At 40.5% G+C, this 17,294-nt stretch overlaps 1 protein-coding gene and 11 non-coding genes across 19 annotated transcripts in view; 11 read left to right on the top strand and 1 right to left on the bottom strand.

Moving 5' to 3' along the window:
- astn1 (astrotactin 1) overlaps window positions 1-17,294 on the bottom strand; it is a 369,637-nt gene that overhangs the window by 181,737 nt on the left and 170,606 nt on the right. For all 8 annotated transcript variants that reach the window (XM_088430421.1, XM_088430423.1, XM_088430425.1 and 5 more), the window contains 2 exons: window positions 7,830-8,024; window positions 1,956-2,083 (listed from right to left, as the gene is read on the bottom strand). In XM_088430421.1, the coding sequence (XP_088286547.1) occupies window positions 1,956-2,083; window positions 7,830-8,024 (323 nt within the window). The remainder of the gene's footprint in view (window positions 1-1,955; window positions 2,084-7,829; window positions 8,025-17,294) is intronic.
- On the top strand, window positions 13,148-13,230 carry trnal-cag (transfer RNA leucine (anticodon CAG)). Its single transcript has one exon. It is a non-coding gene; the product is annotated as a tRNA-Leu (tRNA).
- Window positions 13,591-13,673, top strand: trnal-cag (transfer RNA leucine (anticodon CAG)). Its single transcript has one exon. It is a non-coding gene; the product is annotated as a tRNA-Leu (tRNA).
- Window positions 14,031-14,113, top strand: trnal-cag (transfer RNA leucine (anticodon CAG)). The gene has a single exon. It is a non-coding gene; the product is annotated as a tRNA-Leu (tRNA).
- On the top strand, window positions 14,255-14,337 carry trnal-aag (transfer RNA leucine (anticodon AAG)). The gene has a single exon. It is a non-coding gene; the product is annotated as a tRNA-Leu (tRNA).
- Window positions 14,903-14,985, top strand: trnal-uag (transfer RNA leucine (anticodon UAG)). The gene has a single exon. It is a non-coding gene; the product is annotated as a tRNA-Leu (tRNA).
- On the top strand, window positions 15,127-15,209 carry trnal-aag (transfer RNA leucine (anticodon AAG)). Its single transcript has one exon. It is a non-coding gene; the product is annotated as a tRNA-Leu (tRNA).
- trnal-cag (transfer RNA leucine (anticodon CAG)) lies at window positions 15,335-15,417 on the top strand. Its single transcript has one exon. It is a non-coding gene; the product is annotated as a tRNA-Leu (tRNA).
- trnal-cag (transfer RNA leucine (anticodon CAG)) lies at window positions 15,555-15,637 on the top strand. The gene has a single exon. It is a non-coding gene; the product is annotated as a tRNA-Leu (tRNA).
- trnal-cag (transfer RNA leucine (anticodon CAG)) lies at window positions 15,995-16,077 on the top strand. The gene has a single exon. It is a non-coding gene; the product is annotated as a tRNA-Leu (tRNA).
- trnal-cag (transfer RNA leucine (anticodon CAG)) lies at window positions 16,220-16,302 on the top strand. Its single transcript has one exon. It is a non-coding gene; the product is annotated as a tRNA-Leu (tRNA).
- On the top strand, window positions 17,084-17,166 carry trnal-cag (transfer RNA leucine (anticodon CAG)). Its single transcript has one exon. It is a non-coding gene; the product is annotated as a tRNA-Leu (tRNA).

Raw genomic sequence — 17,294 nt, 5'->3', positions numbered from 1 at the left:
CCACCTTTTTGTTACTGAACCAAATGAGCTCGCAATCGTATTTTCTAGACTCCCGACATCGCTTTTGTGAAGACAGAAGCAAGCTGAGGGCTTGCATTAGTTTGGCGTTAATGGTTTGCCCCCTGTCGACGATAAAATTGCAAGGCATTGATCTGTCAGTGGACCGTGGTGATAAAAAGTTTGCGGACCCCTGCACTAGAGTGTCCACTTGAAGACAAATTGCTTTTATAATGCACTCTTACTACATAATTGGCATTTCTCCACAAGTGTATAATAAAGCCAACAGTGGCCAAGGTACACAGTTCATTCAATAAAATAACAAAATAAGGAGTTATGTATAGTCATATGCATACTCATAATTAATTGTGGAAAGTTTAAAAAAGAACAATATACTTTAAAATTACTGTATCAAGTCTGTGACACACTCACATTCTCCAACTTGCTTTTCAATGCTATAAGTGTAACTTTTCCGGTAAACTGCTTTATACGGTTACTCACCGGACTTCTTTTAGCAGGAAAAATACATGCACTCATTTGTGAATGTAATACGAAGAGTTGGACAACTTACATTTTTTCACTGGTCTGACATTTGTCAGTTATTGGTGCCCCGCCCCCTTGCGTCATTATCAGTCCACCATTTTTTCACGCTGAAAATTGTAACCGTCAGTCCGTCAGACAACGGCCGGTCCGTCGCCAACTTCCATTGCCTCACACTAAGACAACCATGTGTCACACTGCACTCAAACATAACCCAATATCCGTAATGCTTCTGTTGTGCTGCCCTTGAAACACAAAACAGTAACATAGGTGTAAAATGAAAACAAATTAAACCAAGGAGATTTACAATGAATGCAGGTGGGACACGAGTGCAATTAGCAATGATGTCCACTAGATGGCATTATCATGCTATATGACACTCAAATGCTGGATGTCGGTTCTCATTTGCCTGGCTAACAATTGTTAAAGATGATTTTCATTCAAATGTGTTTAAATATGTCTAAATTTCCTCTGTCACATACACTACAGGTAAAGCATTGCTGAGCTTAAATTAATTGTTTACTAAGAAAAAATGCCTTTAATTTGGGAATTAAAAAATGTCCTAAAACTTTTCTTGAAAGACAGACCTCCTTGCAGAATGCTCTTATCAGCAAGCAATTTCTTTATGAAAAAGCAAAATAACACAAACATCTCTTAACACTTAGTTCTAAACATTACTTTTAACTTTTGGTCGGCGAGATTGTGTACAGTATGCATTTTGGTTCATGAAACCAGCACTCAGAAAGGGAGCAACTACAAAGAAATCTCCCATAAAGTCAGCTGTGTTATGGCTGTGAATTATAAGTAATGAATTGAACCAACTCTCAACTTTATTCACTCATCGGAACATATTTCTCCACTGCTCGGTGGTGCAGTAAAATGAGAATTGTCAAGTTGATTGTAGAGTGATTGCAGTGTGTACACTAAAGATGCAGCAATCCAACAGTCAAACATGCAAGTTGGTTGACTTATATATATTTCCGTCAGCATTAAGGGGTGTGGCGGACTGACGAACGTCTTACGTAATATCTATTGCACACTTACAATGACGGAAGGAAATTGCACTTCAGACATTCTTAATTCGCCATAGGTTTAGCATTCTCGTCTCGCCCTAGGTTTAGCATTCTCATCGTTAGTCGGTCGGCAATGGACTGACCGACTAAACAAAAGTATGAAACAAATCTTGCACTTGCTTCTTTAATCGAATGGGGGGGGCAAACTTTTCATGACTTGTCAGTGCTTGTGTGACTTGTCAGTGCTGACGAAGTGCGCACCTCTAGTAATACAGTATATGCAAGTAATTAGGAAATTAAAAGGGTAAAGCAAATGCCCAATTGTGAAAAATAAATAAAGAATATTACTTAAAAAAGACAGTAAATCATCAAACATGGTTTGCTGCTAAGTAAGAGATCTCCTACCTGTGAGGTATTCTGGATCAGGTACGGGGTCTAAAAGATCCTCATGACACTGAACTTCAGTTGGCACAGATGCTACCACCATGCCATCTGGAAGCTGCTGCTCAATACCTCGAGCAAAGTTTTTTTGTCTGGTTGGAGGAAAGAAAAGGAAGTAATTTTTAGAGAGATTATACTATATCACAATATGAGTCAAGCGTACACTGAGAAAAAAGTGGGAAACATTCGCACTGCGGTGTTCATTTAAGTAGTGATCTATGAAGTAGTCCAGTTTGGGGCAGATGTAGGAGACCTCAAATAATATCCATGCATGCACAAAACCTTGATCCTATTTTTACTCCTTTATAGAACTCACTTTTCAAACCCATCCCACAAGATCTCATCCAATTGCCTTGAAACTGTGCCTGTTTTATTTGTAGATGATCAACAATTTTTATCATGACATGCAACATGTCATGGCAACTTTTCATTGCCAAGAAAACAATACTGGTTTTGATGGTTTAAACGTGTGAAAACATAATAAATGTTGCTCACATAACAGGCCAGACAAAAATGATCTATATATTAGACTGTACTGTACTGTGCCATTTAAAACAAAATTAACATTCCAATGTGTCAGTCCCCAAACATGCCAGGTCAGATGCTCTCAGCTCAAATGTTTATATACTCCAACTCAGACAAGTGCCTCACAGCAGTGTTTGCAGACAAAAATGTCAATGTTTTTTCAATTATAATAATGCACAAAGTAATTTCAAAAGGCAACAACAGCAAACTCCATTAAACTGTGTATTTTTCAAACAATATTGTGACAGATACACAGGAAATCAATACTGAGCAGCATTTATGCAGAAATGAATTTAGCCAGATAATTTAATACTATGTTGAATGCTTTGCTGCAAAATGATTCATCTTTCATTTCAAGAATGATGCACTTATCATTTTTCTTCCAAAAGTGACTTAGTTTAGCAAAATTCATTTCATGGGTTTAATCAAGTTCTCTCTCTATTACAGTACTTTTCATAGGCCTGTGACAGCAAAAAACTCTCCACTCTTCCCAATCAGTACAAAAATTAAAAGAAAATAAAAATCTGATATCAGTGCCTGAGAAAGTTATGCCCCATCAAATGTTGTTGACAGTTAGGTTCAGCTTTTGTTGGGAGTGCGATTGGTATGCTTTTATAACCTACTTCTCTCACAACATTGCACGTGATTTAATTACTCTGTAATGACCCACAAGATGGACAGAATGTTGGCTAGGATGGATTCGTCTGATCACTAATTCCTGTTCGTCCACCTAAAGCGACGGCAGCTACCACGGCCAGTGCACACTGCACTAGCCCTTCTGTGCTTGCTGAAGAGGTGAATAGTGCTCATTAGGCATTAGCATTATCAGCGTCACTGCTGGGCATAGCCTTTCACTATGCCCAGGGGAGCACATAATTTTTTCCTGGGTTACTCACAATTACCAAGACATGGTATTTGGTATGCACCATTTCTTTAATTAAGAGCTGTCTTCCTCAATGTCCTTCTCAGTGTCAGCCCCACATCAGGAGTCTCCGTGTGCACACAGCTGACATGCGTTCTCGAAAGTTTCATAATTCCAGCAGTTTTTGCTTGCACGGTTCATTCGGGACCCAGTTTAATTAGTCAAAAGAAGTCAGAGGTAAACTCTCAACTGTAACTGTAAAGTGAGAATGGAAACGGCTTTCTTAAAACCTTCGCGAGAATGATACGCGGCCCAGACAGCCAGCCCAAGCTGCTTCAGAAAACAAACAAATATCCTCAGAATAGAAAACACATGAGACATGCATGCTTAGCTTTATAAAAGGCAAGAAGAAAATGTTTGATAGAGCTTTTTTGATCAACCTATCCAAATGATATTTGAATATGAATTTAATTGGCAACTACTATATTTTAATATTAAAGTAATGTAGAGGTATTGTTGAAATTAAAATTGTCCAAATCTACTGGTTTCAGACTTAGTGATTATTTTCCGATTTCTGTAATCCTAGATGAAGGCAGCTCGGACATGAATCCCCCCATAACGTCTTACCAACCTGAAAAGGCCATTCCACCCTTTTCTAAAGAAAACCCTAGCGCTCGATTCAGAGGTGCTGATTCTCATCATAAACATTTTCCACATGACCAGCAAACACTTTGGCAAGACTTGAAGATGGTGGCATGATGAAGCTAGTAGGTCCACATCTTTTGCCAAAAGCGAAACATGTAATACTAAGGCAGCTACCAGGGCCAGTGCATGACCTCAACATATAGAATGACCTCAACATATAGAAATTGTGTCAGTAAAATTTATGTACGAAATTAGTGATAAAAGGATTTGATGGTGGTCCAACCTACATTGGCAAAGCAGACTAATCTTTGACACCGATTGGAAAGGACAGCCTGTATCAGATATCCCATACTCGTGAAGCCCCCCCTCCCCTCCTCCCAAAAGACAGGCAGCGAGACAGTTATGAACACCTTCTCTGAGTTCACAAATTACATCTAAAATGGTTGCACATACTCATGCAGCCTAAAGGACCATGTTGTAGTTGTAGAGCCGGTCCACTATTCCACAGCCATGATAAAAGCTACCCTTCTCCTCCAGCTAAGATTTGACTTCCTAATGGGCCCACCTCTTCCGAACATCTAAATAGCTGTGTCTGGAGAGCCCTTTTAGGCGGAACTCACTCTCCTTTGCGTACTATAACCGTTTAGTCTGCAAGGCAGCGGTACTGACCCCAATGTCCATGAGATGTCGAAGCGGCGTGCCAACCATGACAGCTCCACAATATTCAGGGCCTTTACAAAATCCAAGCAGATCTCATTCACCTGGGTGCTCTGCCACTGAGGAGCTTTTCAATTACCTTGGTGACCTCAAGTTAAAAAATGACAGCACACCTCAAGAACCCCCAGGCTTTGGTTCTTTATAGGAAGGTGTGTTGGTCTAAGGAGTGTGTTCCAATTATTCCCTCTATTGAGTCGACGTCAGCAGTGTTTATTTCTCCTGAGTTGCCAGATGGTGGACCAGAAATTATTCAAAACTGTGTGGAAGTCTTTCTCCATGGCCACACAAAATTTAACTGCGAACGCTACAGAAAACGGATGGGTGGGCTGCATTCCACTTGGCCGGTCTGAAGTTATGAGGCCCCTGTTGAGGACTACAGGCCAAAAAGACACAATGTGACTCCCTCACATTGATTGCATCCCTCATTACTGGTGTCAAGTTTGGGAATTACTCCAACATCAGGCAGCAACTAAAAGGGCCACATCTCGTTTGGCACCTCAACAATAAATCCATAGAACACAAACTCAGAAAGTTCTGCTGGAGATATGTTGAAGTGCTTTCTGTGAGGTTACTCTCACAAAAGAATTGGCATTTTTCCGGACCATCAGAGCCAACATAACACCAGGTGGTGATAAGTTGACAGATCCGCCCACCTCTTTACCCAAGTGGCCAATAAATGTAATTACAATCCAAGTTCTGTGAAACACTCACAATATGTAAATGATTGGAACTGCATATGTTAAGACTTATTAAGAAGTGTAAAAGGCAATTTAAAAGAATATCATAACGTGGAAGTGATTTAGCACCCTTTGGTGTGAGCACCCTTGAATGAAGAGGTTAGCTTATATTTTGATATGGGTGTGGTTGCATTAGCCAAAATCGCGCCTAAAATATGTGTTAGTGTCACCAAAAAAAATCACATTCTTACACCACTCGGTGCTTATATTTTGCTCATTTTCATTTCGCTCTTGACAGCCTATTGGAAAGACTTGGCTACAGAGCAAATCAATTTTACAAACAAAACCAATTTGTCTAAGGTAAATAAAAGATGAAGGTGTCATAACTGACTTTAATTTGCATTTGTGTAACATTGCCAGGTATATATATATATATATATATATATATATATATATATATATATATATATATATATATATATATATATATATATATATATATATATATATATATATATACACACACACACAATCTTTTGATCATCACTGAATGACAGAGACAGTTGTGCTCCAGAACACAAGGGCATTAGCCTTTGAAGATATGCCAGCAAACATCACAGAGAGGTTTCCTTGCTATCCTTCCATCTGTCTCCTTTCTCAAGCGCTTACAGCTCATTTTAATAAGAACACAATGCCGTTACTCATTTGTTACCATTGACCAATGAAGATGCAAGGCAATATATATATATATATATATATATATATATATATATATATATATATATATATATATATATATATATATATATATATATATATATATACATTTTTTTGCCACCTTCATTATCCAACTTCATATTATTTACATACATTAAGGCTATATCTGAAAAAGAAAAAAAATAATAATTTGGATTCAACTTGAGTTCAGATTGAATTTAGATCACGCAAAAACATTTATTTTCAGTTTATATTAATTTTGTAATTTTGCTTTTTTTTATTTTAAATGAAAAAATAATAAAGTTTTGTAATTTTGCTTCTTACACAAGGCAACCAGTTTGTAGCAGTGGTAATGTGGTGCACTTCAACAATCTCAGGACTTGTTATACCATATGAAAAAAATGTGTCTGCGTTTCAAAGGCATGTGTAATATCACTATGTATTCATGAACATTTTTATTTATATTCTAATTGTATATAATTTTCTAGTGTATTAAGTTGAAGACTACCTTGAACGTCTGCCAAATGCATATTTCTCAGAATTCAACCCAGAAACTAAGGAAGAGTATGAAATAAGCCGGAAGCTCTCCAAATCAAGTGTTTTTACACCTTAGTATGTTGTTTTCATCAATTTGTCGTTTTATGTAAAAAAGTGATTGTCATATCAGATTTTCAGATAGCTTTCTTTTTGCAGGTTGAGAATATGACAGTTGATGACCATGGCGGTCGGCTGCTTTACTGTTATCACCTGTCGTGTTTGACTTCAACAAGTTCAAGTACATGATGCTCAGTTAGAATTTTTTGCGTAACAAATAATTAACCACTATCAGCACCTTGTGGCAGGAGAAGTAAAACGTTTGAGTTAAACTGAGTATTAGTCTTAGCTTTTACTGTAAACATTACAGAAAAAATGAGAATACATTGAGCTTCCATAAAAGTTTAAGTGTTAGTATTAAGGTACCGTATTTTCTGCACTATAAGGCGCACCGGACTAAAGGGCGCACCTCCATTTAATGACATATTTTAAAACTTTTTCCATTTATAAGGCGCACCGGATAAAAAGGTGCAACCTCAATTAATGACATATTTAAAAACTTTTTCAATCACAATATAGTAATACTCAAAGTAATAACAATAATAACTCAAATAATAACTGCAAACTCTCAATAGCATAATAACTGAAGGTTAATATGACCAACCTTGTTCAATTGTAAACACGTAAAAGAAACAGGTAAAGCTTACTTTATCAGTTCATTCCTAGACTACAGATCCCAATCTCAATAATCTCAACATTGATCCTTATATAAGGTGCACCTGATTATAAGGTGTGCCATCAGGTTTAAAAAGAAAGAAAAGGCTTTTAGGTGCGCCTTATAGTGCGGACAATACGGTACTTAATCTTATACTTTTCAGTACAAGCCACGTATACCTACTAAGACCTGTATCGATTTAAAAAAAAAATAGTGCTGTATTTTAACATTTTTGATTTAATTAAACTACGTTGCCTTTTGTTTTAGTATAAAATGTACAATAGTTTGACTTCTTTTGTTAAAATTATATATGTGTATAGTTTTGAGTTCATTACTAACAAAAGAAAAATCAAAATCATCACCTATCATTATTCTATCATATTGTATTTTCCTTCCTGGGATGCAATTATTAGAACATTCCTGAATGTTCTACTTTACAAGTTTACCTGAATGTGGCCTTGAGGATTTGTCCAGGGGTGCTCTCTTTGGTGTGATTGTTGTAGCCATAAAAGAGGTCTCCAAACATAGTCTGGTTAGCAGGAATGTCTGCAGCTTCCCCACAGTCTATCCCATCGGAGCAGGCATCAGATAAAGGCAGGCATGATCTCCCATCTGGCCCCCGCTTGTAGTCCTCAATACAGCTGAAAATGATTGAAGGTTAGTATTAGTAACATGTTTAAGTTATTAATAGTAGTAATAGGAACTGTAATCTTTTCAAATATTGAAAAAAAATAAATAGAAATAAAGAAAAAAGATTTAATCTCGCAAAGGTTTTATGTTGAAGGCCCTTCTTGACACAATCCCTGGTATTTATCAGGGCATGGGACTGGCACAAAAACGCACCGGCTTGTACTCTATTCCGGCTTTATTTTTGCAACAAAAACAAGTAAACAGAGGAAACTATGGGGAAACATAAATATATACATGAATACAAACACTCTAGGGGCCCCTCCCATAGTCACCAGAGGTGGGTACTTCATCAGCACTGACGAACTGTCCATTAGTCGCAGACAGACGGCCGTTTGACGTACCAATGAATGACGGGAACGCTTAAAAAATGGCTAATTTATTGTTGGGGTTGCAATTTTCATACGCTGTTGTAATCATCAGGATAGACATTACGTCAGATGTCCGTCACCCCGCCACACCCTTTTTGTTGACAGAAATATAATTCAACTGACTTCCATTTTAATCTGTTATTTTGCTGGATCTTTATAGTACAAACTGTAATCAGCCTGCAGTCAATGTGACAATAGTCACTTTACAGCACCGACCAATGGAGAAAAATGTTTAGTTAAGTGAATAAACTGGGTTGGTTCAAATCTCTACGTGTCTTTCACAGCTACTGTATAACACAGCTTACTTTGCCGAAGATTTATTTTTAATTGCTTTAGTTTTTTAGTCCTGGTTTCCTAAACCTCATACTGTACCCAATGTTGCTGACAAAAAGTTAAATATGTTTTATGTAAAAAAAAAATGCTTGCTGATAGGATCATTCTGGGATGCATTTCATCGCAAGGCGATCACTCTTTCAAGTAACCAATGGGAGCAGAACTAATTTGCATTCTTTCTCTGATTGGCTTTTGGCCAGGAAATGCAGGATAAAAGTTTTATAATTGCCTAATTAAACCCTTTTTATGGTATTTTTCCAGTTTTGCGACATAAAAAAAAAGTCATGACCCTGGGGGTTAGCTGTATTTGTGTTGTTTTGTCTATCTGCAGGCATTTTTAGGGAATTGCACTTATTTTTTGTTGCCATCACATGACGAAGATGCTAGTCTGCTATTCGTCAGCCTCACTCTTTTAAACGGCGGAATGGTAAAGCTTTGTTCTATTGCGAGTGGTTACAAAACTGTATTTATAGTGCATTTTACTGCTTAATTCAAACTTGAAAGGGTTAGCCATGGGTCCCAAGATTGCTAGAGATGTTGAAGAGAGAAGTAAGAAGATGATTTATATGGAAACGATGCTGGAGATAATCAAGAAATACAAAGCTAGGCTACCCTTACTGGGGAATATGGACACAAGCGCCACTCAAAGGAAAATAAATCCTTTCTATATTTATTATTTATGATGTTATCTGATTGTATACATGTATAGTATATATATTTAGCACTTACTATACTATTATGGTACCAATTTAGATGTTTTTTTACCTGGGGTTCTAAATTCATTAGCTATCTAACATAGATTTGGATTGCCCACCATATGGTGAATTTGCCTTGCAGGGCCAACCGTGGAACGGATTAATCTCGTAACACGGGGGCCCCCTGTACTTTGTTTTACTTGTAGTGTATGCGGCAGATTAAATTTAGACAAATTCAGACAAATTTAAATGAAAGGTTTTGAAAACCTTCATCTAAAAAAAAGGCAGCAGTTATAAATTTGAACCGACATCCAATATTAGAGTATCATCGTATGCTAAATGCATTGCCATTCCTCCTGCATTCACTCAAATTCAGGTGAAACGACACCTTGGTGTATTAGAGTTAAAGCCCTAAGGTGACTAGGTTCTCGCAATGGAAGTAAGCAGGGTGACGGAAGTTGCTGACAGACCGGCTATTGTCTGACGGAACGCCAATTACAATTTTCAGCGTGACAAAAATGCCAGACTGACGGTGATGTAAGGGGGCCCGGGCACTGACAACTGACAAATGTAAATTGCCCACTTCTGTGTTACACTTAGCCTCTGACCAGCAACGTCTTGCTGGCATGAAGCATACCTGTATTAATTAAATTCTGCTTCCGGTTCAAAGTAAGACACTTTCATTTTCCTTTCAAGAGACCAAACATTTATTAAAGGACTCATATCATGGAAATTCAACTTTGCCCACTTTTAACCATATTGAATTAGATTTTAGAAAACAAAAAGGGGCGTGGCGGGCTGACAGACATATCTGACTTCATGTCTTACAGGACGAATACAATGGCGAATAAAAATTGCACTTTCAATATTTTTAATTCGTTGGTCGGTTGGAAAAACCAGCATCCGTCGGCGATGCACTGACAGACAGTCCTTAATCAAATGTTTACATTAGTAATGTCATAAATTTATTTTCACAATACAGCCCTGACTTCTGAAAATCACTGTATTTCGTCTTCCTTATTTGATCAATTTAATTCTGAGGTATTACCTTTTTACATAAAAAAGTACCATACCTTGAAAACCAAAATGTAATTTAAATTAAAAAATTGTCTCCCCAGGGAAAAAAAAATGACTGAACATAAGTACTTAATATCTCGAAACTAAAATATAAATATTTTCACATACTCACAGCAATGTGCATACTACTGCAGGGGAAGGACTGCAGTATATCATATTCTTATTTTTATTCCTGTTGTTGGTGTTCTTGTTGTTTCTTTTAACAATTTAGCTTTGTGTTCTTGTTTGCCACGAGAAAGAGAGTGCAAAAGCACAGCAACATGTTGATATACACTCTCATGTAGGAGTTAGGTTGCATGTACTGCCATAAAGGTCTCCAAAAATGTACATCTGAGGGCAGAGGTTAAGCTTGCATGATTTTTACATAAACTATGTATTTATACGTCTCTAATGTCAGAGATAATGTTGACCTGTCCCTTTAACATATGGATTATATTTATGCATGACGCTTAGTTTGATTACACTGTAGTTGTAGCTTCTGCAGACTTTGCAGAAGCAGTTTGGTTGTCCATCCATCCATCCATCCATCCATCCATCCATCCATCCATCCATCCATTCATCCATCCATTTTCTAAAGCCGTTTATCCTCACTAGGGTCGCAGGTGCTGTGATTTTAGTAAATGTAATTATAAAGTACCTCTCCCAGCTGTCTTCACGCAGCAGATGGGGAAAACCCTGGTTGTCTGACAATCACAGCGCACATAGGGACAAATAACTATTAAAACTGAATCAACCAACCAACCAAAAAATGCATGATAAGAAAAGCATAATATGCCCGGATGGCTGAGCGGTCCAAGGCGCTGCATTCAGTTCGCAGTCTCCCTTTGAGTAGTGGGTTTGAATCCCACTTCTGAAAGTATCATTCCTTTCTACAGCTGCTAAGCCTTACTAGTGTCACTGAGTTGCCTGTCACTCTCCCAGCTGTCTTCACGCAGCAGGTGGGGAAAACCCTGCTTGTAAGCCCATTGCAGGGTACAAAAGGACAAAAAAACTTTCACACATATTTAATGAACAGAACCAACCAAAAAATCCATGATAAGAATAGAAGAAAATGTCAGGATGGCCAAGAGGTCCAAGGCGCTGTGTTCAGGTAGCAGTCTAACCTAGAGATGTGGGTTTCACTCCCAATAACTTTAAAAGGCATCCATTCCTATCTAAAGCCACCTGTCCTTACAAGTTTCACACAATTGAGCAAACAACCAAAGAATGTGTGATAAGAAAAGCAAAGTATGTCAGGATGGCCGAGCAGTAGAAGGCACTGCGTTCAGGTCATAGTCTCACTTGGAAGCGTGGGTTCCAATCCCACTTCTTACAACATCTTTTGAAAGTATCCATCCTTATATACAGCCACTTATGCTTACTTGGGTCATTGGCTTTCTGTTACCTCAACTGTCTTAACACAACTAACTAACCAACCAACCAACCAACCAAAGAATGTGTGATAAAAACAGCAAAGTACGTCAGGATGGCCGAGTGGTCGAAGGCGCTTCATTCAGGTTGCAGTCTCACTTGGAGGAGTGAGGTCGAATCCCACTTCTGACAACATCTTTTGAAAAGATCCATCCTTATATACAGCCGCTTATCCATAATTGGGTCGCTGGCTTTCTGTTACCTCAACTGTCTTCCCACAACTAACCAACCAACAAACGAAAGAATGTGTGATCATAATATTGAAATATGTCAGGGTGGCCGAGCAGTCGAAGGTGTTGTGTTCAGGTTGCAGTCTCACTTGGAGGCGTGGTTCGAGTCCCACTTCTGAGAGCATCTTTTGAAAGTATTCATCCTGATACAAAGACGTTTATCCTTATTTGCGTCCTTGGTGTGTCTCCCAACTGTCTTCACGCAAAGAATGCATGACAAGAAAAGCCGAACATGTGAGGATGATCAAGTGGTCGATGGCACTGGGTTCAGGTCGCAGTGTCAATTGGAGGCATGGGTTCAAATCCCACTTCTGACAACATCATTTAAAGGTATCCATCCTTATATACAGCCGCTTATCCTCATTTGGGTCGTTAGTGCATCTCCCAACTGTCTTCACGCAACTAAAAAACCAATCAAAGAATGCGTGACAAAAAAAGCCAAATGTGTCAGGGCGGTTAAAGGCGCTGCATTCAGGTTGCAGTCTCACTTGGAGGCGTCGGTTAAAATCCGGGTTCGAATCCCACTTCTGACTACATCTTTTGAAAGGATCCATCCTTATATACACCTGCTTATCCATGATTGGGTTGCTGGCTTTCTGTTACCTCGACAGTCTTCACACAACTAACCAACCAACCAACCAAAAAATGTGTGATAAAAAAGCTAAGTATGTCAGGATGGCCGAGCGACCGAAGTCGCTGCGTTCAAGTCGCAGTCTCACTTGGAGGCGTGGCTTCGGATCCCACTTGTGATAAAATCTTTTGAAAGGATCCATCCTTTTACTGGATACAGCTGCTTATCCTTGATTGGGTCGCTGGCTTTCCGTTACCTTGACTCTCTTCACTCAAGAGACCGACCGACCGACCGACCGACCGACCTGATTTGGGTCCTCGGTTCTTCTCCCAACTGTCTTCATGCAACTAACCAACCAATGAAAGAATGCATGACAAGAAAAATAAACGTGTCAGGATGGCCGAGCGGTCGAAGGCGCTGCATTCAGGTTGCAGTCTCACTTGGAGGCGTGGGTTCGACTCCCACTTTTGACAACATCTTTTGAACGGATCCATCCTTATACTGTATAGACACCTGCTTATCCTTGATTGGGTCGCTGGCTTTCTGTTACCTCGACGGTCTTCACACAACTAACCAACCAACCAACCAAAAAATGTGTAATAAAAGAAGCAAAGTATGTCAGGATGGCCGAGCGGTCCAAGGCGCTGCGTTCAGGTCGCGGTCTCACTTGGAGGCGTGGGTTCGAGTTTCACTTCTGACAACATCTTTTGAAAGGATCCATCCTTATATACACCTGCTTATCCATGATTGGGTCGCTGGCTTTCTGTTAGATCAACAGTCTTCACACAACTAACCAACCAACCAAAAAATGTGTAATAAAAGAAGCAAAGTATGTCAGGATGGCCGAGCGGTCGAAGGCGCTGCGTTCAGGTCGCAGTCTCACGTGGAGGCGTGGGTTCGAATCCCACTCCTGGCAACTTTTTTTGAAAAAATCCATCCTTATATACACCTGCTTATCCATGATTGGATCGCTGGCTTTCTGTTACCTCGACAGTCTTCACACAACTAACCAACCAACCAACCAAAAAATGTGTGATAAAAACCGCAAAGTATGTCAGAATGGCCGAGCGGTCGAAGGCGCTTCGTTCAGGTCACAGTCTCACTTGGAGGCATGGGTTCGAATCCCACTTCTGACAACATCTTTTGAAAGGATCCATCTTTATATACACCTGCTTATCCATGATTGGGTCGCTGGCTTTCTGTTACCGCGACAGGCTTCACACAACTAACCAACCAACCAACCAAAAAATGTGTAATAAAAGGAACAACGTATGTCAGGATGGCTGAGCGGTCGAAGGCGCTGCGTTCAGGTCGCAGTCTCACTTGGAGGCGTGGGTTCGAATCCCACTTCTGACAACATCTTTTGAAAGGATCCATCCGTATATACACCTGCTTATCCATGATTGGGTCGCTGGCTTTCTGTTACCTCGACACTCTTCACACAACTAACCAACCAACCAACCAACCAAAAAATGTGTAATAAAAGAAGCAAAGTATGTCAGGATGGCCGAGCGGTCGAAGGCGCTGCGTTAAGGTCGCAGTCTCACTTGAAGGCGTGGGTTCGAATCCCACTTCTGACAACAACTTTTGAAAGGACCCATCCTTATACTGTATAGAGCTGCTTATCCTTGATTGGGTCACTGGCTTTCTGTTACCTCGACTCAACCAACCAACCAAAAAATGTGTAATAAAAACAGCAAAGTATGTCAGAATGGCCGAGCGGTCGAAGGCGCTGCGTTCAGGTCGCAGTCTCACTTGGAGGCGTGGGTTTGAATCCCACTTCTGACAACATCTTTTGAAAGGATCCATCCTTATATACACCTGCTTATCCATGATTGGGTCGCTGGCTTTCTGTTACCTCGACAGTCTTCACACAACTAACCAACCAACCAACCAAAAAATGTGTAATAAAAGAAGCAAAGTATGTCAGGATGGCCGAGCGGTCGAAGGCGCTGCGTTCAGGTCGCAGTCTCACTTGGAGGCGTGGTTTCGAATCCCACATCTGACAACTTCTTTTGAAAGATTCCATCCTTATATACACCTGCTTATCCATGATTGGGTCGCTGGCTTTCTGTTACCTCGACAGTCTTCACACAACTAACCAACCAACCAACCAAAAAATGTGTAATAAAAGAAGCAAAGTACGTCAGGATGGCCGAGCGGTCGAAGGCGCTGCGTTTAGGTCGCAGTCTCACTTGGAGGCGTGGGTTCGAATCCCACTTCTGACAACATCTTTCGAAAGGATCCATACTTATATACACCTGCTTATCCATGATTGGGTCGCTGTCTTTCTGTTACTTCAACAGCCTTCACACAACTAACCAACCAACCAACCAACCAAAAAATGTGTAATAAAAGAAGCAAAGTATGTCAGGATGGCCGAGCGGTCGAAGGCGCTGCGTTAAGGTCGCAGTCTCACTTGGAGGCGTGGGTTCGAATCCCACTTCTGACAACATCTTTTGAAAGAACCCATCCTTACACTGTATAGAGCTGCTTATCCTTGATTGGGTCCCTGTCTTTCTGTTACCTCGACTCAACCAACCAACCAAAAAATGTGTGATAAAAACAGCAAAGTATGTCAGAATGGCCGAGCGGTCGAAGGCGCTGCGCTCAGGTCGCAGTCTCACTTGGAGGCGTGGGTTCGAATCCCACTTCTGACAACATCTTTTGAAAGGATCCATCCTTATATACACCTGCTTATCCATGATTGGGTCGCTGGCTTTCTGTTACCTCAGCACTCTTCACACAACTAACCAACCAACCAACCAAAAAATGTGTAATAAATGAAGCAAAGTATGTCAGGATGGCCGAGTGGTCGAAGGCGCTGCGTTCAGGTCGCAGTCTCACGTGGAGGCGTGGGTTCGAATCCCACTCCTGGCAACTTTTTTTGAAAAAATCCATCCTTATATACACCTGCTTATCCATGATTGGATCGCTGGCTTTCTGTTACCTCGACAGTCTTCACACAACTAACCAACCAACCAACCAAAAAATGTGTGATAAAAACCGCAAAGTATGTCAGAATGGCCGAGCGGTCGAAGGCGCTTCGTTCAGGTCGCAGTCTCATTTGGAGGCATGGGTTCGAATCCCACTTCTGACAACATCTTTTGAAAGGATCCATCCTTATATACACCTGCTTATCCATGATTGGGTCGCTGGCTTTCTGTTACCTCGACAGGCTTCACACAACTAACCAACCAACCAACCAAAAAATGTGTAATAAAAGGAACAACGTATGTCAGGATGGCCGAGCGGTCGAAGGCGCTGCGTTCAGGTCGCAGTCTCACTTGGAGGCGTGGGTTCGAATCCCACTTCTGACAACATCTTTTGAAAGGATCCATCCGTATATACACCTGCTTATCCATGATTGGGTCGCTGGCTTTATGTTACCTCAGCAGTCTTCACACAACTAACCAACCAACCAACCAACCAAAAAATGTGTAATAAAAATGAGCAAAGTATGTCAGGATGGCCGAGCGGTCGAAGGCGCTGCGCTCAGGTCGCAGTCTCACTTGGAGGCGTGGGTTCGAATCCCACTTCTGACAACATCTTTTGAAAGGATCCATCCTTATACACACCTGCTTATCCATGATTGGGTCGCTGGCTTTCTGTTACCTTCACAGTCGTCACACAACTAACCAACCAACCAACCAAAAAAGATGTGATAAAAACAGCAAAGTATGTCAGAATGGCCGAGCGGTCGAAGGCGCATCGTTCAGGTCGCAGTCTCACTTGGAGGCGTGGTTTCGATTCCCACTTCGGACAACATCTTTTGAAAGGATCCATCCTTATATACACCTGCTTATCCATGATTGGGTCGCTGGCTTTCTGGTACCTCGACACTCTTCACACAACTAACCAACCAACCAACCAAAAAATGTGTGATAAAAACCGCAAAGTATGTCAGAATGGCCGAGCAGTCGAAGGCGCTTCGTTCAGGTCGCAGTCTCACTTGGAGGCATGGGTTCCCACTTCTGACAACATCTTTTGAAAGGACCCATCCTTATACTGTATAGAGCTGCTTATCCTTGATTGGGTCACTCGCTTTCTGTTACCTCGACTCAACCAACCAACCAAAAAAAGATGTGATAAAAACAGCAAAGTATGTCAGAATGGCCGAGCGGTCGAAGACGCTTTGTTCAGGTCGCAGTCTCACTTGGAGGCGTGGGTTCGAATCCCACTTCTGACAACATCTTTTGAAAGGATCCATCCTTATATACACCTGCTTATCCATGATTGGGTCGCTGGCTTTCTGTTACCTCGACACTCTTCACACAACTAACCAACCAACCAACCAAAAAATGTGTAATAAAAGAAGCAAAGTATGTCAGGATGGCCGAGCGGTCGAAGGCACTGCGTTCAGGTCGCAGTCTCACTTGGAGGCGTGGGTTCGAATCCCACTTCTGACAACAGCTTTTGAAAGGACCCATCCTTATACTGTATAGAGCTGCTTATCCTTGATTGGGTCACTCGCTTTCTGTTACCTCGACTCAACCAACCAACCAAAAAAAGATGTGATAAAAACAGCAAAGTATGT

Source organism: Hippichthys cyanospilos, chromosome 12 (assembly GCF_059441005.1).
Source record: "Hippichthys cyanospilos isolate Australia breed blue-spotted pipefish chromosome 12, RoL_Hcya_1.0, whole genome shotgun sequence".
NCBI lineage: Eukaryota > Metazoa > Chordata > Actinopteri > Syngnathiformes > Syngnathidae > Hippichthys > Hippichthys cyanospilos.
This window is presented reverse-complemented; position numbering and strand designations above follow the sequence as displayed.